The 22,234-nt window shown below is 49.1% G+C and overlaps 4 protein-coding genes across 10 annotated transcripts in view; all 4 read left to right on the forward strand.

Moving 5' to 3' along the window:
* furinb (furin (paired basic amino acid cleaving enzyme) b) overlaps positions 1-4,938 on the forward strand; it is a 33,920-nt gene extending 28,982 nt beyond the window's left edge. For all 6 annotated transcript variants that reach the window (XM_023817419.2, XM_023817418.2, XM_023817413.2 and 3 more), the window contains exons 11-16: positions 192-295; positions 567-684; positions 763-942; positions 1,333-1,457; positions 1,921-2,049; positions 2,729-4,938. In XM_023817419.2, coding sequence (XP_023673187.2) covers positions 192-295; positions 567-684; positions 763-942; positions 1,333-1,457; positions 1,921-2,049; positions 2,729-3,336 — 1,264 coding nt within the window. In that variant the 3' untranslated portion in view covers positions 3,337-4,938. The remainder of the gene's footprint in view (positions 1-191; positions 296-566; positions 685-762; positions 943-1,332; positions 1,458-1,920; positions 2,050-2,728) is intronic.
* Positions 4,939-5,400: 462 nt separating this feature from the next.
* Positions 5,401-13,759, forward strand: unc45a (unc-45 myosin chaperone A). The gene is made up of 19 exons (XM_023817425.2): positions 5,401-5,595; positions 5,828-6,020; positions 6,467-6,642; positions 6,724-6,813; positions 6,911-7,078; positions 7,172-7,340; positions 8,409-8,579; positions 9,061-9,232; positions 9,311-9,611; positions 9,692-9,786; positions 9,885-10,026; positions 10,442-10,582; positions 10,677-10,804; positions 10,961-11,027; positions 11,111-11,224; positions 11,430-11,545; positions 12,407-12,524; positions 12,744-12,899; positions 13,082-13,759. Exons 1-19 carry the CDS (start codon positions 5,572-5,574, stop codon positions 13,370-13,372), a joined length of 2,832 nt encoding a protein of 943 aa, XP_023673193.2. The 5' UTR covers positions 5,401-5,571; the 3' UTR covers positions 13,373-13,759.
* A 205-nt stretch (positions 13,760-13,964) lies between these two features.
* On the forward strand, positions 13,965-16,898 carry LOC111846653 (RCC1 domain-containing protein 1). 2 transcript variants are annotated; one of them, XM_023817068.2, is made up of 8 exons: positions 13,965-14,268; positions 14,507-14,713; positions 14,826-14,991; positions 15,124-15,245; positions 15,325-15,426; positions 15,874-16,017; positions 16,102-16,131; positions 16,391-16,898. In XM_023817068.2, the coding sequence occupies exons 1-8, from the start codon at positions 13,980-13,982 to the stop codon at positions 16,546-16,548; spliced, it is 1,218 nt and encodes a 405-aa protein (XP_023672836.2). In that variant the 5' UTR covers positions 13,965-13,979; the 3' UTR covers positions 16,549-16,898. The 2 variants fall into 2 exon arrangements, with proteins under 2 accessions (XP_023672836.2, XP_023672837.2); XM_023817069.2 differs by lacking the exon at positions 14,826-14,991 and having other exon boundaries at positions 14,507-14,729.
* A 147-nt stretch (positions 16,899-17,045) lies between these two features.
* Positions 17,046-21,895, forward strand: gdpgp1 (GDP-D-glucose phosphorylase 1). The gene has a single exon (XM_023817070.2). It carries the CDS (start codon positions 17,688-17,690, stop codon positions 18,819-18,821), a length of 1,134 nt encoding a protein of 377 aa, XP_023672838.1. The 5' UTR covers positions 17,046-17,687; the 3' UTR covers positions 18,822-21,895.
* Positions 21,896-22,234: the final 339 nt, after the last annotated feature.

The following is a 22,234-nucleotide window of genomic DNA, read 5'->3' on the forward strand; positions in this document are numbered from 1 at the left end:
TAGACAAAATCCTCACACCACTATTCTGCAGGGCTTACGAACAGGAGGGTTGGTCGGTAGTAAACATAGTCTTAGACTGCCTGGTGCTCTTTCTAACCGAGCATCACGCTTGCGAAAAGCCAGCAGTGTAGCTGCTTTCAGACCATGTAAATTCGCCCATGGACTCAGTGGTTGCTGTGGTAACCTTTCAGCAAGAACCTGACCTGGAGAGACATGCAGCACCTGGTGGTGAGGACATCACGACCCGCACACCTCACCACCGACGACTGGAGAGTGAACGCAGTGGGCCGCTGGGGTAATGGCGGCCGCCGGCGATGGGGACACGGGCCGCGAGCACGGGAGCCCTAAGACCGTACCCGTTAGGAAGATGTGTAACTCTGATTGCTCTGTTGAAAAATTCAGCTCTAGATAAAAGCAACAGAATAAATGATTCACTACTTCTGGACTCCATTGATTAAGAAAGGGTTCATTATAGCGGCAGACGCCTTTCTGAATTATTAAACCTGTGTGGTTAGCAGCCCTGTGGCTGGATCACCAGTGTGACTGCCGCTCCGTGTCTCTGCCAGTGAGCCACTCGTATGGCTACGGCCTGCTGGACGCGGGCGCCGTGGTGACGCTGGCCCGCAACTGGACCAACGTGGGCCCCCAGCTGATGTGCGTGCTCTCGCTGCTGCCAGAGCCCAGGTACGCGGGGATCGGGGGGGGGCTGGGGCTGTGTAGGCGCTGAGCCGGCCTGGGTCCCATGTGCCGTTCGCCTCTCAGGAACATAGGTAGCCACCTGCTGGTCACTGGGAGTGTGGACGCCTGTGCAGGAAGGTCCAACTTCATGAGCTCGCTGGAGCATGTGCAGGCCCGGCTCACGCTGACCTACAGCCGACGAGGAAACCTGGCGATCCACCTGATCAGCCCTGGTGGGACGCGGTCCACGCTGCTGGCTTCCAGGTACACCTGTGTGCTTGTGTCTACACTGCAAGTGTGCCTCTCTCTGCCTGACGCTGCCTCTCTCTGCCTGACACTGCCTCTCTCTGCCTGACTCTGCCTCTCTCTGCCTGACGCTGCCTCTCTCTGCCTGACGCTGCCTCTCTCTGCCTGACGCTGCCTCTCTCTGCCTGACGCTGCCTCTCTCTGCCTGACGCTGCCTCTCTCTGCCTGACTCTGCCTCTCTCTGCCTGACGCTGCCTCTCTCTGCCTGACGCTGCCTCTCTCTGCCTGACGCTGCCTCTCTCTGCCTGACTCTGCCTCTCTCTGCCTGACGCTGCCTCTCTCTGCCTGACGCTGCCTCTCTCTGCCTGATGCTGCCTGACTCTGCCCTTCATGTTCCTGTCCTCCCAGACCGCACGACTACTCCTCGGAAGGCTTCAACGACTGGGCCTTCATGACCACACACTCCTGGGACGAGGACCCACGCGGGGAGTGGACACTGGAGATTGAGAATGTGGCCGGGGACAGTGATTACGGTTTGTTCCTTGTTCACCCTGCCAGGAGGTGGCGCCAGGAGCACCTTGTAGCTTAGAACGCGTCTTCAGGGAAGCGCAGTTTAGACCCGCAGTAATGAATGTTTTAGCATCTACCAACATCAGCATTGATCGCCAGCTTCCTGCAGCAGAATCGTCTGTCTGTCTGTCTGTCTGTCCCTTCCAACGTGAGTTGAGGACCACAATACGAGCTAATTACCTCCCGCAGGCTGGCTGGGTGTCACATGACCTCCTTTCGTCTCCTAGTTCTTACTGTATTCAGCTGCCGTGATGTCTATTTCTGCTGTGTCGCACCACTGATTTCTGAGTCGTGCGTCTTGTTTGTTGGTACACACTGTGTCCCGCTGTCCTGCTGAGCAGTAGGCACTGCGTGGCAGTGACTGTCAGCTTAGCAGTGACACTGGTCTTCTGGCTGAACTCTGTTCCTCCTCCTCGTCTTCCTCAGGGACGCTGAGTCAGTTCACCCTGGTGCTGTATGGCACAAACTCCTACAGCATGAGCCCAGATGGGTTTGACTTCGGCCAGCCTTCCAACGGCAGCTGCAAGACATTTGACATCCAGCAGATTTGTATTGGTAGGTGTGGAGTTTATGGTGTGATGCTGTGCTGCCCCCTGCAGATTCTCTGTGGTACTGCATGTCCTTCATAATCTCACTAATTAATTATCACTATCAAAGGCTTGAGCGCTGGTTATTTTGAGGATGTTGGTTCTTCCACGGAGATGTGTGCAGTCACAGAATGGACTTCTGAATGCATGATGAGCTGTTTCAGTGAAATGCACTAAAAAGTATCTGAATTTCACAGTGACCAAAACAGATAGGCCTACCTAATCCGACAGGTTGCCTATCGCTCAGAAGGAGAAAATTTATAGAAATACGTGGAGGGTGGCCCTTAATGGTGCAGTTAACATTATGCTGGTAACTTTGGGCTTGTTTCAAACGCATAACTGTGCCGTTCCCCACCGCTGATGTCGACTGCCCTTAATGATTCATTATTGTCCACTGAGACTGATGCATTTTCTGAAGGGGACAGATCACTCGGTTTGCCAATTATTTTACTCTGTCAAGGTAGCTGTTCCCAAGATAAGGAGCTGCAGAAGGCTTTTGCCAGAACATTCCTCTGCCTTTGCTTTGTTCCAGACTACCCACAGTGCACGCTGCAGCTCTGTCATTTCTTCTGCATTGATCTTTTGATCATTGCTGTCCATCTCTCCTTTCTGCCCCCCCCCCCCCCCCAACTTGCCCCCTCCCACAGAGTGCAGCGCTGGATTCTTCCTGTTCCGCCAGGGCTGTGTGCGGACCTGCCCCCCCGGGTTTAGCCCCGCCTCCCAGCCCTTAAACTCCTCCCTGCACGGCTGGGTGGAGCTTTGGTCGGTGCAGGCCTGCCTCCCGTGCCACCCGGCCTGCCACACGTGTGCCGGTCTCAGCTCCTCGGATTGCCTGTCCTGCCCCCCCCACAGCCACCTAGACCCCAGGGCTGGTACCTGCCAACACCAAAACCAAATGCAGCGCGAGACGCCTGTCGGCCCCAAGACCCCCAGCCCCGGGCCCCCATCTCGCCTGCCAGTTACCTTGGCGTTGCTCAGTTGCGCCTTCATCGCTGCCACCTTCGTGGCCGTGTTTGTGCTGCTACAGCTGCACTCCGGTGGCAGCGCCCCCTGTGGCCGATGGAGCAAACTGCACAGGCTGGAGTGTGGGGCGGGGGCGTCCAGGGGCCTGGGCGCTGGCTGCGGGAGGGTGGTCACTTACCGTGGCATCCCCACCGTCTGGGCTGAAGATGGGTGCAACTCCGAGTCCGAGGACGACGATTTTGACGTTCACAATGAAAAGACGGCCTTCATCAAAACACAGAGCGCCCTTTAACAACCTCTCCGTACGACTTTGTCTTTGATGGGCAAGCATCTGCCTTCTACTCCTGCGGCTGATAACCTGGCATTGAGCTGGGGGGGGCGGGAGATCCAAACACACCTCTGGGGGTGAAGACTTGACAGCATCAATTGAAACATTTCCCTTGCCACAGTAAACAAGTGCTCATTTTACAGCAGGTTTCAGCAGCGAGTTTGTGATGATATGAGTGAGTCATGGAACCCAGAAAGGTCTTTGAAATATGGGGTGGGGCTGGATGTGTGCGGAGTCAAAAGGTGGGTGGGCCCAGGGGCGCTTGGGTAGAGCCAGAGATATTCGGTTCTGCTAATGCAGTTGAGGATGTAAACATGATCATCTTCAATGAATGGAACACGGGGTCTTTATTATTTTCTTTAATGCAGTAATGTTGTCAGTGAATCAAAGCCCAGTATTTCACCTGCCACTCATGCTCTGCCCCCTGGTGCGGAGATTAGGAAGGTCTTAGTCTTGAGGATCTGAGCTGCTTTTGAAATGTAAAGGAGGTTTGAGACCAGTGCGCTGTAACCCCATGACCCTGGTTCCTGGACACGTGCAGTGATACACTGTTCTCCTTTCCATTGCGTAGACTGGCACAGAAGTTTAAAGAGCTTGTACTATAACGTTGAAGCAGTTTTTGTATAACATTTATTCTGATAGGCTTGGTTCTGCAAACAGTGCAGCACTTCCTGTGCTTATTGGCCAGCAGTTTCCTTCTTTTCCTCTTGTACCCCATTTTTTAGGGGCTTCATTCATAGATCTCTGAGCCAATGGCAGCATGTTCCTTTACATCCTGTCTGTATCTGAGATGTACTGAGTGGCAGGAGCCCTGGGGAGCCTTGAGTTCTCCGGCTTTCACTTCAGAGGTTAAGGGTCTGTGTTGGGGGAGAAACCTGCGGACATCACAGTGTGTATCAGTTCATCCTCTTCACTGCTGTCGGTATGATGGCAACAAAGGTGTCCTTCGTAAATGTACTAGTGATTGATTTATAATGTATGTGTGTGTGTATGTGTGTATGGGGTGTACAGTTGAAGGCTTTTATATCCAACATTGTTTGAGACTTTGTTCATATCCATATTGTAAACCTTCTATGTAAATGTTTGTTTTGCCATAATTTACGTTTAGTTTTTAAATTGAATGGAACAGAGATGGTTCTCCTTTTATTTAGGGTCTAAAGGTAAGTGTGGCTTAATCCAGCCCAGCTGATCAGGGAGCAGGAGCCCTGAAGGAGCTCTCCTCATTCACAGGGGACCCCTTCAGGATCGGGGAGTCCCACCATGCTGTCACCTGGTCTCCATTAGACAGTGTGTGGAATAACAACATAAAGGGCTGAAGCTGCGTGTGCGTCTGTGCATGTGTCTGTGTGTATGTGTGAGAGAGAAAATTCTTAAAGCTCTGTCCTGGTTGAGATTCTTACCATTGTTTTCTGAAAGCCCTCTAAGGGCTTGGAACAGAAGACAATCTCCAGCAAAGGGTTAGTTTTTGTACAATACGTATGGTGCACATTCATTTTCTTGTATTTTTTCCCCTATTTAACAGACTTATTGAATTCTAAAATGAAATAAAAACTATGCAAACCACAAGGTTTCTTTGCGTTTAACTGAATTGTTTAGTTGGTCATTATAAGGGTAAGGACGGTAATGCATAAGTCTACCGCTCCGCAAAGAAGCTGCCAGATGCAGAAGAAGCCGTTTCAGCGTGGACATCGAGTTCTCAAGATAGGTGCATTTTTAAACGAAACACAAACGTGATATTCTTGCCGACTCGATTTAAAGGATCTCTTGACATAGCTGAGGACATCTATTCATTTCCGAAAAACGTCTTTGTGTGTATATATATATATATATATATATTTAATGTTAATCACGCTCTATGTTCCACAGCGTTTAATCCACATAATACATGGATGCAACAGCCTGAACCGCAGGAAAAAACGCCTAACTGCAGGTTCTAGATAATAAAAACATCTGAAAATGAATGTTCTTTAGTTTTACTTGGGATGCATTCTGGAAACATTCTCCTTTTAAGGTTTGGAATGCCGGGAAGAGGGCGGGGCTTAGTCTGTGACGTCATCTCGGTGCACCCAACGTCAAGCCGAAGGGAGGATTTCAGAGCGGGAGGTATATGGGAAATCAATAAAAAATAGATTTTGGATGTGGTATGGTGAATAGTAGCGTTATAGCATAGCATAGCTGTCGTGTGATCGCTCACCGAGAATGAATGTAAACGGCAAGGCGAAGGTAGGTAAAGCAGATGGGGAGATCGAGTGCTCAGGTGTCCGTGTCGCTCTCACTATATCGCTGGCTAAATTATTTATGACTGCTAACGATGCCAAGAAAAGCTGACCGGAGCCGTGCAGCGCTGGGCATAGATAAAATACTATTTCAACAACACCAACACTTTAATAAAACTACCATCGTGCCATGGGTCAGTGTGAACGCGTGTTTCTCCATGTTTCACTCCTGGGTGTAGGACTCCCTCGTCTTGAGGGAGGAGGGCAATAGTCTGTTCAAGAGTGGAGACGTGGAGGGGGCTGTGTGCCGCTACACACAGGCCCTCAAGCTGGCGGACGGCCCGTCGGAGAAGGCAGTCCTGCATCGCAACCGCGCAGCATGTTACCTTAAGCTGGAGGACTATTCCAAAGCAGAGGCGGACGCCTCCAAAGGTACGGTAACCGTCTAGGGCAAATCGATAGAAAGCGTTTTTATGTACAAGTACAGGAATATATATATATATATATATATATATATAATGAGATGCAGAGACTTTTCTAGTGGCAATTCATTTTGCTGAACGGCCGGGATCCCTGTCTCTAAATGTTGCTGGATCATCAGTGATCGATAAGGAGCATTTAGAAGGTCAAACAGGGGCACCTCCAGTCACTTGGGCTGAAGAAGCGGGTGTTTAGGCTGATTGGAGACAGTGGTGTTGCTTGGCAGGAAGGCCACCATGGTTTGAGGCAGACAGACTGGCAGGTGACACCCAGTGACAGTGGTGGGCATGATAGACCGCAGCTCTGATACAGCCTCGGGCTTCCCCCCAATCTCTGGGCATTTCCCCACAAGACGCTGTCGATGTCTGTGCCAAGGTGAGGTTCTGCGTTCTCCACAGCCCTGGATACAGACCCTGGAGACGTGAAGGCTCGTTTCCGTCGCGCTCAGGCGTTACAAAAGCTGGGCAGGCTGGACCAGGCATTTTTAGACGCCCAGTGGTGCGCACAGCTGGAGACAAAGAACAAGACCTTCCAGGAAATGCTGCGGCAGATCGGAGCTCAGATCCAGCAGAAGGTAAAGGAATCATCTGGGGATGGAGCCAATGCTGAATGACGATTTCTATGCATGGCTGATCTGCTCGCTGCCGCTTTGTAGACAGTGCAGTCGTCCTCCACTGATGCCCGAGTCCAGCAGATGTTTAACCTCCTCCTGGACGCCTCCTCGCAGCCTTCTGACCAGCAGAAGGTGAGCCCCTTCCCTCCCCTCCCCCCACTACAGCCTCCTGCACTTGGGTGTCCTCCTCATACAGAGTGCTCCTGTGTCTCCCTTCTCCACGCACCAGGCTGCCCAGAACCTGGTGGTGCTGTCCCGGGAGGAGGCCGGAGCAGAGCAGATTTTCCGGAATGATGGCGTGAAGCTCCTGCAAAAGCTGCTGGAATTCAAGCAGGAGGATGTGGTGCTGTCCGCACTCAGGAGCCTTGTGGGCCTCTGTACTGGACACCAGTCCAGGGTGGGCGTCCGTCCGTCCGTCCGTCCATCCTCTCTCCCGGGAAGCTGCCTTCCTGCAGACTCTCACCGACCTGATCTCACTTCTGTCCCGCAGACTATGGCCATCGTCAATGAGATGGGGATGGAGAAGCTGTGCTCCATCATGGGCTCCGAGAGCGAGTCCGTGTCCCTGGCCGCTTGTCACCTCCTGCAGGTCATGTTCGAGGCCCTGACCCAGGGCATGAAGAAGGACGTCAGGGGCAAAGATGCAGCCATCTTGCCAGGTGAGAAAATCATCATTGCTGCATACGAATTCCTGGAGCACCAAAAGTGCAGAATCCTTCATGATCAGAATTTTAATATTTATTTCTGCTGGGTCCGAGGCCACTGCGGTGTCGGGTAATGAACAGGGGGACGGGGCGGCCAAGGAGACACGGTTTTTGCTTTCTTAGATGATATATAACAGATTTGGCATGGCTTAAAAATTCAGTTAACAAACTAACCAAAAGTACAACATTGAAGACACGTTTTCACATGAAGCTTCGCCAGCTAAGGCCTTATTTTAAAAGAATTTTCTCCCTGCTAACTGTGTTTTACTACTCAGCATCTCCTGAGCTGTAAAATGGTTTCACCAGTGAACGGCTTCATTAATCACCTTCTCTGCATGAAATACTTACTCTCTATGATGTTAGAGGTTCATTAAAACATTTTGCCTGTTAAGGACTTTTTATAATAAAGATATGTTTGCTAAACATGACTTAACTGAAACGTTTAAAAAAGTTCCATAAACGTATTAGATTTACCGGTATTGTTTTAACATGTCTTACGTAACGTGCATGCACGTTGTTAGCACTCAGTCGCATGATTGTACTCCATGTTGAAGGCCGCTCCCCATAAATTTGCAGATTTTCTCCTGAGTGTGTTGTTTACTCTAACACTGCATTCATAAACGCTACACTGACACAAGCCTTAAACATAAACCCAGCCGTCTTAACGCCACACCTGAGCACTGGACAAATTTCAGAGGGAAAAATAAGCCAGTTTGTGATACATAAGCTATCGCTAATTGTAAAATTAATTTTTAGCAAACATTAAGCTCATATCAGTTAAAATACACAATCTGTCACGTTGTCATCAGTGCCGCACGTCATGCTGATTAAAGCATATTTAACGACATATTGCTTAACGCTAAAACAATCCGGTGTCTCCTCCCCTTCCGCATACGTCATTTTCGTTGTTTCCTTACTTTCGCTGACAGAGGGGCTTTGCTCACAGTGAGGTCTGCAGACGCTTTTGCTCTGGTTTGGACTGACTGAGCGGGAGTTTGTTTCTGGAATCCGTGTGCTCCACAGAGCCGTCCAGGGAGCTGCGCTCCATGCTGCAGCATCTCCTGGACATGCTGCCCGCGCTGTCCGTCTCGGGCTCCGGCCGAGACAGCGCCATCAATCTGCTGGTTAAGCAGGTACCCCGCAAGTCGCAGAAGGACCCCAACAATTCGCTCACGCTGTGGGTGATCGACCAAGGTGAGGGTCGTCTCCTGCGCCTGCTAATCAAGTGGGATATTTAATACGATGCATTTTCACAAGTCTGCAGTGACATTGTGCTTTACGTTATAGATGCGCTTTACATTATAGATGCGCTTTATGTTGTAGATACGCTTTACGTTACAGATTTCACAGACAGCCAATAAACCGTAAAGGTAAAGGGGGGAAAAGGGAAACGAGATCCCTTGTAAGGAAGAAATACTTTTGGAAAATCATCTGAGTAAATGGGCTGTTGATAGTATTCATGGGAATCAGTGGGAATGTTTTGGTCACGGTTGGTCACTAGGTGTTGATAATCAGTCTGTTTATCTACTAGTAAGAAGCAGAATGGTGGAGGGGACTTGATGCTGACCTTTGGGTCACAAGACAGAGATGGGTCCAGGCTATCTAGACATCTGTCACTGTCCATCGCCTGTTTTCTGTTCTTGTTGGTCTTCCAACAAGTTCTTTCTTCACTCAGGGCTCAAGAAGATCCTCGAGGTAGCGGGAACCATCCCCGAGGTCTCAGGCGGGCCCCCGCTCTCTGATAACACTCACATGAGCTGCTCTGTCCTACTGAACAAGCTGTATGACGACCTGAAGGGAGACAAAGAGCGGGAGAATTTCAGCCGTCTCTGCGAGGAATACGTCCAGTTGAGTACTGTGGCCGTGGGACGGGGGGGGGAGAGAGGAGGCATCGTCTGGTTGACTTTGTTGTTGTTTTTGATCAGGCAGCATTTTGGTAGCTCAGCCCTTGACCGCAAGCTGCGCGCCATTCAGACTGTCTCAGCACTGCTACAGGGACCCAGCGACGTCGGCAACCGCTGCCTGGAGCTGTCCGGCGTCATGGATGCCGTCATCTCCCAGTGTGGCTCTCACAACCTGGTCCACCAGCAGGTGGCAGTGGAGGCCCTCATCCATGCAGCCGGCAAGGCCAAGAGGGCCTCCTTCATCACGGCCAATGGCGTGGCTCTGCTGAAGGACCTTTACAAAAAGAGTGAGAATGATGGCATCCGAGTGCGGGCCTTAGTGGTGAGTGCAGGCCCTGCCCCAGGCCCCCACCTTCAAGAGGAGAAGAAATCGCACACTGAGGTTCTGTGTGTGTCCTGCAGGGCCTGTGCAAGCTGGGCTCAGCCGGAGGGACCGACTTCAGCATGAAGCAGTTTGCAGAGGGGTCAACGCTGAAGCTGGCCAAGCAGAGCAGGAAGTAGGGCACCGCTTCGCCGCTCACCTGCAGCGTAGGGGGCCGCCTCTCACCCCCCGCGGAACCGCTGCCCTTGCTGATGCGGAACCTCCCCGGTGCAGGTGGCTGTGCAACGAGTCCCTGCCTGCAAGCTCTCGGCGGTGGGCGATCGAGGGTCTGGCGTACCTCACCTTCGACGCGGACGTGAAGGAGGAGCTGGTGGAGGATAAACAGGCTCTGCAGGCCATGTTCCAGCTGGCTAAGGTGGCTGAGCTCTTACACGCAGAGAGGGGCAGACGGGGCGCAGAGAGGGGCAGACGGGGCGCAGAGAGGGGCAGACGGGGCGCAGAGAGGGGCAGACGGGGCGCAGAGAGAGGCAGACGGGGCGCAGAGAGGGGCAGACAGACGGATGCACACATAGAGACACACACTCACTCTCACCGACAGATGTTTACATACAAACTCACACAAACCGATGCTTGCACACACAGACACACAAACACACACACTTGCACAGACTGACAGACAGACACACATACACACTCCATCCTAGACTTATACACTCAGTTTCTGACTTTGGTTGATAGTAAACAAGCAAGTTCTGAGTTTCCTGGCATTTCTGTGTGGGTAACAGCCAGTGTGCAGTCAGTCGTTTTACACATGATGCCTGCGTGTGCAGTCTGACGACAAGACGGTGCTGTTTGCGGTGAGCTCCACGCTGGTGAACTGCACCAACAGCTACGACGTGGAGAAGCCTGACCCCCAGCTGGTGGAGCTGGCCAAGTACGCAAAGCAGCACATCCCTGAGGAGCACCCTAAGGTGCGTGTCCGCCCATGGGGATCTCCGCTGGGCCTCTGTGTCCCTGTATCTCCGTCCTGGACACGGCGTGTGTGTGTGTGTGTGTGCATTTCAGGATGCGCAGTCGTTCGTACAGCAGCGCCTGGCCAAGCTGCTGGGGGCCGGTGTGGTGTCTGCGCTGGTGTGCATGGTGAAACAGGAGAGCCCCGCCCTCACCGACGCGTGCCGGGAGTGCATCAGCAGGTTAGGCTGCCGGCAGGCCTCACCAGATGATAAACCCTCAGTTTGGGAGTCCGTCCTTGTTCTCGAGTTCTCTAGAGATATCTCTACACAACCGAAGCTGTCCTTTCTCTCCCTCTCTTGCTCACTCTGTCCGTAACACTCTAACTCCCTCTGCAGGGTTTTCTTGGCTGTGGTTGAAAGGCAGGAGGACAGAGGCACTGTGGTGGCCCAGGGGGGCGGGAAGGTAAGTGTGTCGCAGCTCTGTCTCATCCCGGAAGATGTTACCCATGACCTGGTGAGTGCAGTGCTGGGTCTCCTGTCCTCCAGGCCCTGATTCCGTTGGCGTCTGAGGGCACAGATGTGGGAAAGATCAAGGCCGCACAGTCTCTGGCCAAAATCGCCATCACGTCCAATCCGGAGATTGCCTTCCCTGGAGAAAGAGTGAGTGCACGGTGACTGGCATCTCCTAGGAGTGTGTGTGTGTGTGTGTGTGTGTGTGTGTGTGTGTGTGTGTGTGTGTGTGTGTGTGTGTAGGAGGGCAGAATCGACTCCAGTGTGTGTCTCAAGAGCATGTAATGAAGAGTACGACCTGGTCCAGAGACCACGAGTGTGTGTGAGGACCCCTACTCAGGACTGCCCCCTGCAGGTCTATGAGGTGGTGCGGCCGCTGGTGAACCTGCTGAAGCTGGAATGCACCCTGCTGCAGAACTTTGAGGCCCTGATGGCGCTGACCAACCTGGCGGGCGTCAGTGAGAGGCTCAGGTCGGTCGCTGCCTGTCCGCTGGCATCCGTACTGCGTCAGTGCGACTGCATAAGCTGTTTGGTGCGACTGCATCAGCTGTTTGGTGCGACTGCATCAGCTGTTTGGTGCGACTGCATCAGCTGTTTGGTGCGACTGCATAAGCTGTTTGGTGCGACTGCATAAGCTGCAGCATCCAGTGTTTATACAATAACACATTTTCCATTCCTCTCACTTCACCTTCACGCTGCTTCTCATATTCACTGTAATAGCAGTTTACGTGAATTAATGAGTTTTTGAGAGTATTGAAATGAACATTATTGTGTTTTATTACTGTTTGATCGCAGTGGTAGATAAGCACTTTCTCACTGTTTCTGGGGCTGATTAATTTTACTCTGAGGAGTAAAGCTGGAAGGTGCAGCTGAGGGCATTACATAAATACGCAAGGAAACTGGCGGAAGCTGAGGTCTCTTAATATTCCAAGTGGAAACACGCCGATGTGCAGAACACAAGCATTTTTACAGTCTGCAGATTTCCACATGATGTTGGCATGAGACTGTTCAGAGGCAGTAATCTAATAGTTCATTAACAGATTTTTTTTGCTGTTTTCTGACATCTAGGGGGTTAAACGAGAATATTAAACAATATTTTGCAAGGGTAGTCACAGCTGGGTAAGGTGGGCCCCCCACTGGCTTGGGTTATCGTTAATAAAACCTAAAGGTGTGAGAAAACACTTGGATATGAAAAGAGAATAAAGAGCTACAGCTAAGTAAGCTACAAATAATGCTTCAGAAAGTAGCTAAATTTAAAAAAAAAAAAAAAAAAAAAAACAAAGCTATAAAAGACTGTGCTGGCCCTTGCTCATTCTGTCTCCTCACCCCCAGGCAGAAGATTATCAAGGAGAAGGCCGTGCCGAAAGTGGAGGGCTACATGTTCGAGGACCATGCGCTTGTCCGTGCTGCAGCCACTGAGTGCATGTGTAACCTGGTCCTGAGCACGGAGGTGAGTTCTGCAAATTTCGGGAACAAACTGCTCCACCTACTGTTATGATCCACTCTTAAGGGAGCAGTAGTTGGCCCAAAGCAGTGATTAGCCTAGCTGTAGCGTAATACTCATTTATGGCTGGCCAAATGAGGCATGACACCAGGGTTATAGAGCAGGCGTGTTCTACAAAGGCCCTGGCGTGGACAGACTCTGATTGGCTGCTGACGTCCTCCACAGGTTCAGAAGCTGTTCGTTGCCACGGGTAACGACCGTCTGAAGCTGCTGGTGCTGTACAGCGGGGAGGATGACGACAGGCTGAGGAAGGCTGCCGCAGGCACGCTGGCCATGCTGACCTCAGAGCAGCCGGAGCTTTGCAGCCGCATCCCCGACACGGTGAGCCGCCGGCACGGCCCGCAGATGCGGACGCGCAGGAACGATGGGAGGCAGTGCGGCTTTGAGACGTGGGCTGGGCGACGGGCGTAGGCAACAAGGGGTAAACTTGCATATGATAATCCCACTGTCGATTGGACACAGAAGGCCACGTGACCCCTGGTGCTCTCTCCTGCCCCCTACAGACGAGCCACTGGCTTGAGATCCTGCAGTCTCTGCTGCTCAACGACAACGTGGAGCTGCAGCTGCGAGGAGCCGTCATCACCCACAACATGATGCAGGCCGAGCGCAGCCTGGCTGAGCAGCTCATGGACAGCGAGGCCCTGGAGATCCTCTCAGTCCTGGCCAAGGGGGGAGCCCCGGGACAGGGCCCCGTCGCCAGAACAGCCAAGCAGTGCCTAGATGTGGCGCTGGAATACGGCTTCATCAAAAGCACTGGCGGCCAGGGGGAGGGGGGCCATTCTGCCGAGCCCTAACGCCATGGGGCTGGGCTGGGCCGGGCATGACAGCACGTCACATGACACACGACTTCCATGAAGTGTAGCCCGAACTATTTATATTCACTTTGTTTCTCATCACAGGTTCTGAAGCTAAAATGAGACCAAATCTGTTGCCTCTGCTGCTCACACACTGTCGGTTTTCCATTGTCTTTTGCATTCCAAAGTCCCTTTTCTACTTCCCAGTGGAATACGATGCTTCACTTGAAAGCAATGCGAAGCAGAATATGTATGTAGCTTAGGCTACTGGGGCTACCTGTGCCTTTTTAGAAGTATTTTTTAAGTCCAGCACAATTCCATTGTTTTTAAATAATTAACTGTAAACAGATATTATCATTGCACTAATAAATAATTATCTAAATCTTACTATTGTTTTTAATATTCTTTGTTTTTAATACTGTATTCTGTGCTAAAATATGATATTCAGTAATATATATCAGGGATGGAGTGAATGGTTTGTACCCTGTGTTCCACGCGATGAGCTACACGCCTCTGTCCAGGATCAGCGTTTGGTAAATGGATGGACGGATTGATGCTTTGGACTTTTAAAAGAGTGCCTGCGACTTTAAGGGAATAGGCCTCCCCAATGCGCATGCTCCGGGGTAAATGTCGTCCAATGGTACCTGGGTCTCAGATGGGCTGGTTCGGCTTCGGCTTTAATGCCTTCGGACAGATCCCTGAAGCCGCAAAATGCGAGGGGAAAGAGGGAACGGGACAAAACGCCGAAGTCAAAGTTATAGTTCCCGTCAAGATCGCCTGCTGCGATTTGGATCGGCAGCCTAAGCGTGAAAGTGAGCATGGGGCTGTAAACACGGGATCGAGACTCGTCCAGATCAGAGCCAGCTGGAGCCGAAGAGCTACCCTGCACCTTGGAGGTGAATACCCGTCTCCATTTAATTTTTTCATTTGTTCTTGTCATCGCAAAACGTTTGAATTTAATCCATCTCCACAAAGACTTATCCAGTTACGTTGACGAGCAATGCAGCGCAGGCTTTAATGAGACGTCGCTTCCACTGCAGCCGCAGGGTAGCCTGCTTTCACACATCTGGCGTGACACTCCAGCTTTCTGTCACTGTCGCTCACTCACGAAATCTTATGGCATCTCACTTGCAGATGACGGCCATGTCTGTCTGTCCGGCTTCGGGACACCTGATCGCACTGGGCCTCACAGCGTGTCGCAGAGCCGCGGCTGTCGGGATGCGCAGGTCTCTGAAAGACACTTGACCTTAAGCTTCGCCGACCGGGTGGAGTGTTGGGCGCTGGAGGAAGTGGCTGGCGAGCCTGTCTGGAAGATGGACCATAGCCCTGCCAATGAGGCTGGTACTGTCTTCAACAAGTACGACTTTTCTTTATAGCTCATTATACAGGGTTGACCTTATTCTTAATTACTGTTCTGGTTGTTTGTCTCTTTTGCATTTGTCTGTGTTTGTAGGGCTCCCATCTGCTCTGCCTTTGGTTCCAGGAGGATATGTTGGCACAGCACCCCCGTTTTTTCATCCTTTGTCTCCACAGCTGCATGTCACCAGCCTGGCTTTGGGGCAGCAGCATGCTGTCTTACTGAGTGCCTCAGGGGGGGTCTTTACCTGGGGCTCAGGCAGGTGAGGTGCCATGGTGATGGGGTCTGATCCCGCTCTCACTCAGTGTACCCCGGGCCCAATATCTGCCCCTGATTTTCTTCCCGGAAGGGTTGACACTGGTGTGACTGCTCTGTCTTATGGTTCTGTTGACAGTCACGGTCAGCTAGGGCACGGCGAGCTGGTTGGGGAGACGGAGCCACGGGTGTTGGAGGCACTGTGGGGGATGGCTATGGCGGGGGTGGCAGCAGGGAACTGGCACTCCGTGTGCATCAGCGGTAAGCCCCTCCCGTAATAAGCTTCTTGGGCACTTAAGCTTTGGCTGACATTTATGGGTGTGTATTTCTGTGATGGCAGCGGGGGGCGATGTGTACACCTGGGGCTGGAACGAGAGCGGTCAGCTGGGGATGCCGGCCAGAGCGCTGAATGAGGCAAGGCGGCTCACAGGCCAGGATGGCGGTAAACCAGACAACTCTATCCACTCACTCTTATCCATGAGCCTGGCAGACGTGCTAATGAATGCGTCATATATAGCTGTCAGCATTGCATTACGTGTATTTGCACAAACCACTGCATTTATCATGCCTTGCATTTTCCCTTCTCAGTTGTGCATCTTTTTTCTTGTATTTATTCTCTGTCTGTAATTGTTAAATATCTATTGTCATGTCTCTAACAAGCTGAGCCAACTCATATTTCTGACCGGCCTTGTCCATGTGACAATAGTCTGATTTTGATTGTTTTAGCCATTTACTCTAAATAATTATCATTAGCAAATTGGGCTCCTGTCTTAGAGATTAGGGCTACCCCCTGCTGGAAAACCACTCTATCCAGTTCTTTAACTAGTAATTCTGAAGTCTGTCCTTTTTGTGGTGTCTTACTAGCCATGTGTGGTTCAATCTTGGTTAGCAACTCACTTGCAGTCAGATGGAGAAGAGGATGGCAGAGGGGTGTTCATTTCCATCCAGGCCTTTCCCGCCCTCGTTGACATCCCCGAGGACTCCGAGGTCACCAAGGTCAGCTGTGGGTCACGTCACACAGCAGCTGTCGCAAGTAAGTAGCTTACATTAAGGTCATTGACATCCTAGTGAACCTGAGGGTTATTGGATGTTCTTGACTTTAATTTTGTTGTTTCAGAGACTGGTGATCTGTTTACATGGGGTTGGGGTAAGTTTTTTTTTTTTTTTTTTTTTTTTTTTAAACGATTGAACAAGATATCATCAGTCTAGGTAATGTTCTTTTTGACAGGAAATTTACTGAAAGATAAAGTGTATATTAAGATGAAATGGTTTATTTCTATTAATATGTTACTGCAACAAATGTTGCCATTCACAAATGGCATTCATTAAATGAAGAGAGGATCATTTTGAAAATTCTTGACTCAAGTATTGCGCTTTGCACATTTCTCATCCAAACTGTTTCCTAGGTGATTATGGTCAGCTTGGACACGGTACCCCCCGCAGTTCGGACCAGCCACTGCGGGTTGACTACTTCTCCAATCAGGGACTGTGTGTTTTGGATGTCGTGTGTGGGCCTTGGAACACATTTGTGTGTGCAGTTGAAAGGGAGCCCTCACTCAGTTAATGACAAGGCATAGAGTCTCCCTGCAGAGATTACAAATGGCAAATCAGCACTGTGAGATGATTTCAGCTCCATTTAAATAAACAAGCTTAGCTCTACACAGTCAGCTGTGCTTGAAACAGTCCAGCTTAACATGGGCTAAAATTATCTTGGATTCAAGCCTACTTGTACAGTTTCAGTGACTAAGGTCAGTTTTGTAGAAGGAAAAATTCTGAAAGGTAAATTATATGTTAAATGGGTTCCAAATATCTGTCCTGTGTCATTTGGATCAGGGAAGCAGTATTATGTGTGAAATAAATATTGTGGGTTTCATTTTTGTAGATAATAAAGTTTCATGAGACTCAGAGAGCACATTCCAGTTTCTATGCTCTGGCTTACTTCACAGTCATCCAGGATTTGTGCATAATTGAAAGTCAGAAACCTGAGCAAGATGCATCAGTTGCCTTTTCAATCTGCACTCATGCACTGAAATCTATTTTTGTAACACAGATTTGTAACTTATTTAAACTTACTACAATTATTTAAAAGACACTTATAGTCAATACTCTTTCTTCCTAGATCATAGTAGATGTACACTAAAGGCAGATATCTAAAGCTCTGACTACATGAGTGCCACCCTGGAAAGGGAAACTGCTTGATCCTTCTTCTTCTTCTATTTTTTTTTAAAGAAATCCATCTCTTTCAAGCCGTAACGGCGTCCGCAACTTATCAATGATAAGTTCACACCTTCTAGCTAAACGCCGTATGTAGTTAATATGCGTAGAATATCACTTTCAGATTTCAGTAACACACGACTGATGCTGAGATCGCCGATAGTAGATACTGTATGCAAATTATATGTGCATAAGCATAACGTACTCGAAGCACGATTATTATTATTATTATTATTATTATTATTATTATTATTATTATTATTATTATTATTGGCGGACTTCAAGACAGGCATGTGATTAGCAACCTAAGGGGCCTTCCATTTGGAACGTCATCATAACGTGACAGCGCGTAGCCTGACCGTGGAAGAACTGTACCTCATTCATTCGGGTTTGTAATGATGTTATGTGTTCTGTTAACGGCATGTATTGGTCAGGCTATTAGGTAAATGTAAAACTCTCGTTTCTGAAACACCTGATATATCTAGATACATGGCAACGTGCGTGACTCAGCACTTTGTTTACAACGATCAGGACTTTGTTCGTCATGTCTGCCGGTCTGAACGATGCGGTAGATGCTCAAGACTGTCGAAGTTCGACAGTATGCTGAGGTCCGGATGGGCTGCGAAGATGAGCCAAGGAATGTTCCGCTACCACCTTGGTGATCTGCAAACTCGAATTCTGCCTGGTGGGTCACAGTTTGTAATTCAACTCAACATCAAACGCGGACAGGACAGACGGAAACCACAGGAAATTCTGAGTATTCGACAAAATTTCGACCCAAACCAGTTCAATTTCAATAAAATAAGTACAAATGAAGTTATCTTTGAGATGAGCAAAGAGAAAATAATTGAACCACATTCTGGTCCTCATCTGAAAGATGGAAGAGGACATTCCTGTCACGATTCATCTAAAAGTGGATTTGTCGGGATGCTTGTTGTGATTAATGTTAGTCCTTTGGAGTTTGGTCACTGTCTGTTTATTCCTAATCCAACGCAGTGCCTTCCTCAGATTTTAAGTGCTGCTACCATCCAAACTGGAATTGAATCTGTGCTCTTGAGCTGTGTTCCGGGATTTCGGGTGGGATTCAATAGCCTTGGGGGGTTTGCTTCAGTGAACCATCTACACCTTCATGGTTATTACTTAGATTATGAGCTGCGGATAGAATCTGCTCCATCTGAACCCCTAATTCCAGAAAAAGGATTCTATCGTCTAACCAAATTCCCATTTGGGTTTCTCTTTTACACTGAAGGTCTGGACTTGTCAGCAGTATCTTGTGATATTTGCCAACTGACTGACTATTTAGTGAGAAAGAACATTGCCCATAACCTCTTTTTTACCCGAGGCTGCTCACCAAGAATTGGTTTTCACCCAGACAGCGATCGATCTGGAGTGCGTGTTATTGTGTGGCCACGGATGTCTGTCTTTGGAGCCAAGGAAGAATCAGCATTCAATGTTGCCCTTTGTGAGCTTGCTGGACACCTGCCCTTTAAGAGCCAGGAGGAGTTTGACACTGCCACTGAAAATAATGTAAAACACATTATTCAGAAATATCTTCTTCCTGAGGAGGAATTTCTTCAGCTGCAGCTGGAGCTCATAGAACTATTTACACAATCCCTTATTTGAGGTGAAATCATATCAGGACTATGACGTTCCTTCGTTTTGTGGCTGTTGCCTTTATTTGTTTTCAGTGTTTTGTTTTTTCTTCACTCGCATTTTGATGCTCAGCCCAGCGGTCTGCACTTAAAGGGGCCTCTGAAAGTTGCAGTGCTCTGCCCAGCGGTCTGCACTAAAAGGGGCCCACCGAAAGCTGCAGTGCTCAGCCCAGCGGTCTGCACTAAAAGGGGCCCTCCGAAAGCTGCAGTGCTCAGCCCAGCGGTCTGCACTAAAAGGGCCCCTCCACAAGCTGCAGTGCTCAGCCCAGCGGTCTGCACTAAAAGGGGCCCTCCGAAAGCTGCAGTGCTCAGCACAGCGGTGTGCATTAAATGGGGCCCTCCGAAAGCTGCAGTGCTCTGCCCAGCGGTCCGCACTAAAAGGGGCCCTCCGAAAGCTGCAGTGCTCAGCCCAGCGGTCCGCACTAAAAGGGGCCCTCCGAAATTGCAGTGCTCTGCCCAGCGGTCTGCACTAAAAGGGGCCCACCGAAAGCTGCAGTGCTCAGCCCAGCGGTCTGCACTAAAAGGGGCCCTCCGAAAGCTGCAGTGCTCAGCCCAGCGGTCTGCACTAAAAGGGGCCCTCTGCAAGCTGCAGTGCTCTGCCCAGCGGTCCGCACTAAAAGGGGCCCTCCGAAAGCTGCAGTGCTCAGCCCAGCGGTCTGCACTAAAAGGGGCCCTCCGAAAGCTGCAGTGCTCAGCCCAGCAGTCTGCTCGCTCCCTGTCAGTCACATGCTGATGCATTTATCCACATGAGAAAAGCCCGTCCTGCATCCTACCACTGGAAATGCTGCTGTTTTGCTCATTGGCCTCCAGTTGTTTACCTTATGTGTGAATAAACACAATGGTTTAGTCAGTGCAGAATGTTACAAAATAATTGACTTTTAAGTGTTTTAGGACTTAAATGCCATTTTGTTTTTAATTATTTGAGATATGTAACACAAAACATGTAAAATACACTCACCTAAAGGATTATTAGGAACACCTGTTCAATTTCTCATTAATGCAATTATCTAATCAACCAATCACATGGCAGTTGCTTCAATGCATTTAGGGGTGTGGTCCTGGTCAAGACAATCTCCTGAACTCCAAACTGAATGTCAGAATGGGAAATAAAGGTGATTTAAGCAATTTTGAGCGTGGCATGGTTGTTGGTGGCAGACGGGCCGGTCTGAGTATTTCACAATCTGCTCAGTTACTGGGATTTTCACGCACAACCATTTCGAGGGTTTACAAAGAATGGTGTGCAAAGGGAAAAACATCCAGTATGCGGCAGTCCTGTGGGCAAAAATGCCTTGTTGATGCTAGAGGTCAGAGGAGAATGGGCCGACTGATTCAAGCTGATATAAGAGCAACTTTGACTGAAATAACCACTCGTTACAACCAAGGTATGCAGCAAAGCATTTGTGAAGCCACAACACGCACAACCTTGAGGCGGATGGGTTACAACAGCAGAAGACCCCACCGGGTACCACTCATCTCCACTACAAATAGGAAAAAGAGGCTACAATTTGCACGAGCTCACCAAAATTGGACAGTTGAAGACTGGAAAAATGTTGCCTGGTCTGATGAGTCTCGATTTCTGTTGAGACATTCAAATGGTAGTCAGAATTTGGCGTAAACAGAATGAGAACGTGGATCCATCATGCCTTGTTACCACTGTGCAGGCTGGTGGTGGTGGTGTAATGGTGTGGGGGATGTTTTCTTGGCACACTTTAGGCCCCTTAGTGCCAATTGGGCATCGTTTAAATGCCACGGCCTACCTGAGCATTGTTTCTGACCATGTCCATCCCTTTATGACCACCATGTACCCATCCTCTGATGGCTACTTCCAGCAGGATAATGCACCATGTCACAAAGCTCGAATCATTTCAAATTGGTTTCTTGACCATGACAATGAGTTCACTGTACTACAATGGCCCCCACAGTCACCAGATCTCAACCCAATAGAGCATCTTTGGGATGTGGCGGAACGGGAGCTTCGTGCCCTGGATGTGCATCCCACAAATCTACATCAACTGCAAGATGCTATCCTATCAATATGGGCCAACATTTCTAAAGAATGCTTTCAGCACCTTGTTGAATCAATGCCACATAGAATTAAGGCAGTTCTGAAGACGAAAGGGGGTCAAACACCGTATTAGTATGGTGTTCCTAATAATTCTTTAGGTGAGTGTATGTACAAGTGTAATTTCTTGCTTTGAATATTTCTTGTATGGTAGGATTTGGGTTGGGTGTTCTGGGTTTGTTGGCTTCCACACCTGCTGTATCTATTATCATTATTCTATGTGTGTTAAAAAGGAACTTTAAGCTGAAAAAGGAATTTAAACTATTATACAAAATTAAAAGGTACAAGACCAGTAGAGGGAAAGGTTATGGCTGGGATCTCAATGAGAGGTGCATGGTCTTGTTCATAGTGTCCACTAGATGGAGCTGTTGCACAAGCAGACAGCTGCGTGGATGAGTGCAGCGTTTTGTGTGCCTGGGTCACTAAATGAAAGCAAAAGCTGATTAATAGTCATTTTCTACTGTTCTTCATGGCCTATTGCACTGCCATTCCACATGCCCAGGATTAACCTCGGGGCTTATAATGTGTGACAGCTGTGGAGGGTGTGGCTGTGTAGAATGATCAATATGCTTCAGTAGCTGTGAGTAACATCTCTCTGCCTGTTTGGCAGGTTTACTCACTGTGTCACAAGACTGCTCAGCTACATATCACTGGCAGTTTTCCTACAAGAAAGAAATGGTTAATTTTCTCACTCAGAATTTGTTAAAGGCTATATTTTGTTCTCTTACATTAATCTGTACATTGCTTAATGGTCAACAGCTTTTTTTTCAGCAGCAGTAACTGTCTTTTTTTGTTTTGTTCCCAGTATACTGCCTTTATATACTAATTAATACTTTGTTTTATTCCCAGTATACTGCCTTTATATGCTAATTAATACTTTGTATAATTCCCAGTATACTGCCTTTATATACTAATTAATACTTTGTTTTATTCCCAGATTACTGCCTTTATATACTAATTAATACTTTGTTTTATTCTCAGTATACTGCCTTGTGTTTCTGCTATATATAGATATTTACCAAAGTGTACAACCAGCCAAACAAAATCTTGTATTTTTTCTGCAAATTCAATGAGCACAGTATGAAATTAGAGTTTCCCATCAATTGCTTGTTGGTGGATGGGACTGGATTTCTGAAAGTAATAGAGAACGTTCTGGATCATTGTGTCATTCAGGGGTGTCTCCCAGAGGTGAGAGAACTGGTTTTCACCATCCGGTTTCCCCTGAGTTGCTGCCCACACAGCGCCCAAGCTAAATGCTGCTGTTGGAGTGCTGATCGGACTGATAACATTTCAGCCAGCAAAGATAGGTTCATGACTCGGAG

The sequence above is a fragment of the Paramormyrops kingsleyae genome, chromosome 13, assembly GCF_048594095.1.
Source record: "Paramormyrops kingsleyae isolate MSU_618 chromosome 13, PKINGS_0.4, whole genome shotgun sequence".
In the NCBI taxonomy this organism is placed as follows: domain Eukaryota; kingdom Metazoa; phylum Chordata; class Actinopteri; order Osteoglossiformes; family Mormyridae; genus Paramormyrops; species Paramormyrops kingsleyae.

Excerpts from the sequence above, each read along its gene's own strand:
- LOC111846653 (XM_023817068.2), top strand. The coding sequence starts at position 13,980 with ATGCGCATGCTCCGGGGTAAATGTCGTCCAATGGTACCTGGGTCTCAG. Across the intron at positions 14,269-14,506 it reads AGCTACCCTGCACCTTGGAG|ATGACGGCCATGTCTGTCTG; the intron begins GTGAATACCCGT and ends TCTCACTTGCAG. Across the intron at positions 16,132-16,390 it reads TCTGTTTACATGGGGTTGGG|GTGATTATGGTCAGCTTGGA; the intron begins GTAAGTTTTTTT and ends ACTGTTTCCTAG.
- unc45a (XM_023817425.2), top strand. The coding sequence starts at position 5,572 with ATGAATGTAAACGGCAAGGCGAAG. Across the intron at positions 6,814-6,910 it reads AGCCTTCTGACCAGCAGAAG|GCTGCCCAGAACCTGGTGGT; the intron begins GTGAGCCCCTTC and ends TCCACGCACCAG. Across the intron at positions 7,341-8,408 it reads AGATGCAGCCATCTTGCCAG|AGCCGTCCAGGGAGCTGCGC; the intron begins GTGAGAAAATCA and ends TGTGCTCCACAG.
- gdpgp1 (XM_023817070.2), top strand. The coding sequence starts at position 17,688 with ATGGCAACGTGCGTGACTCAGCACTTTGTTTACAACGATCAGGACTTT.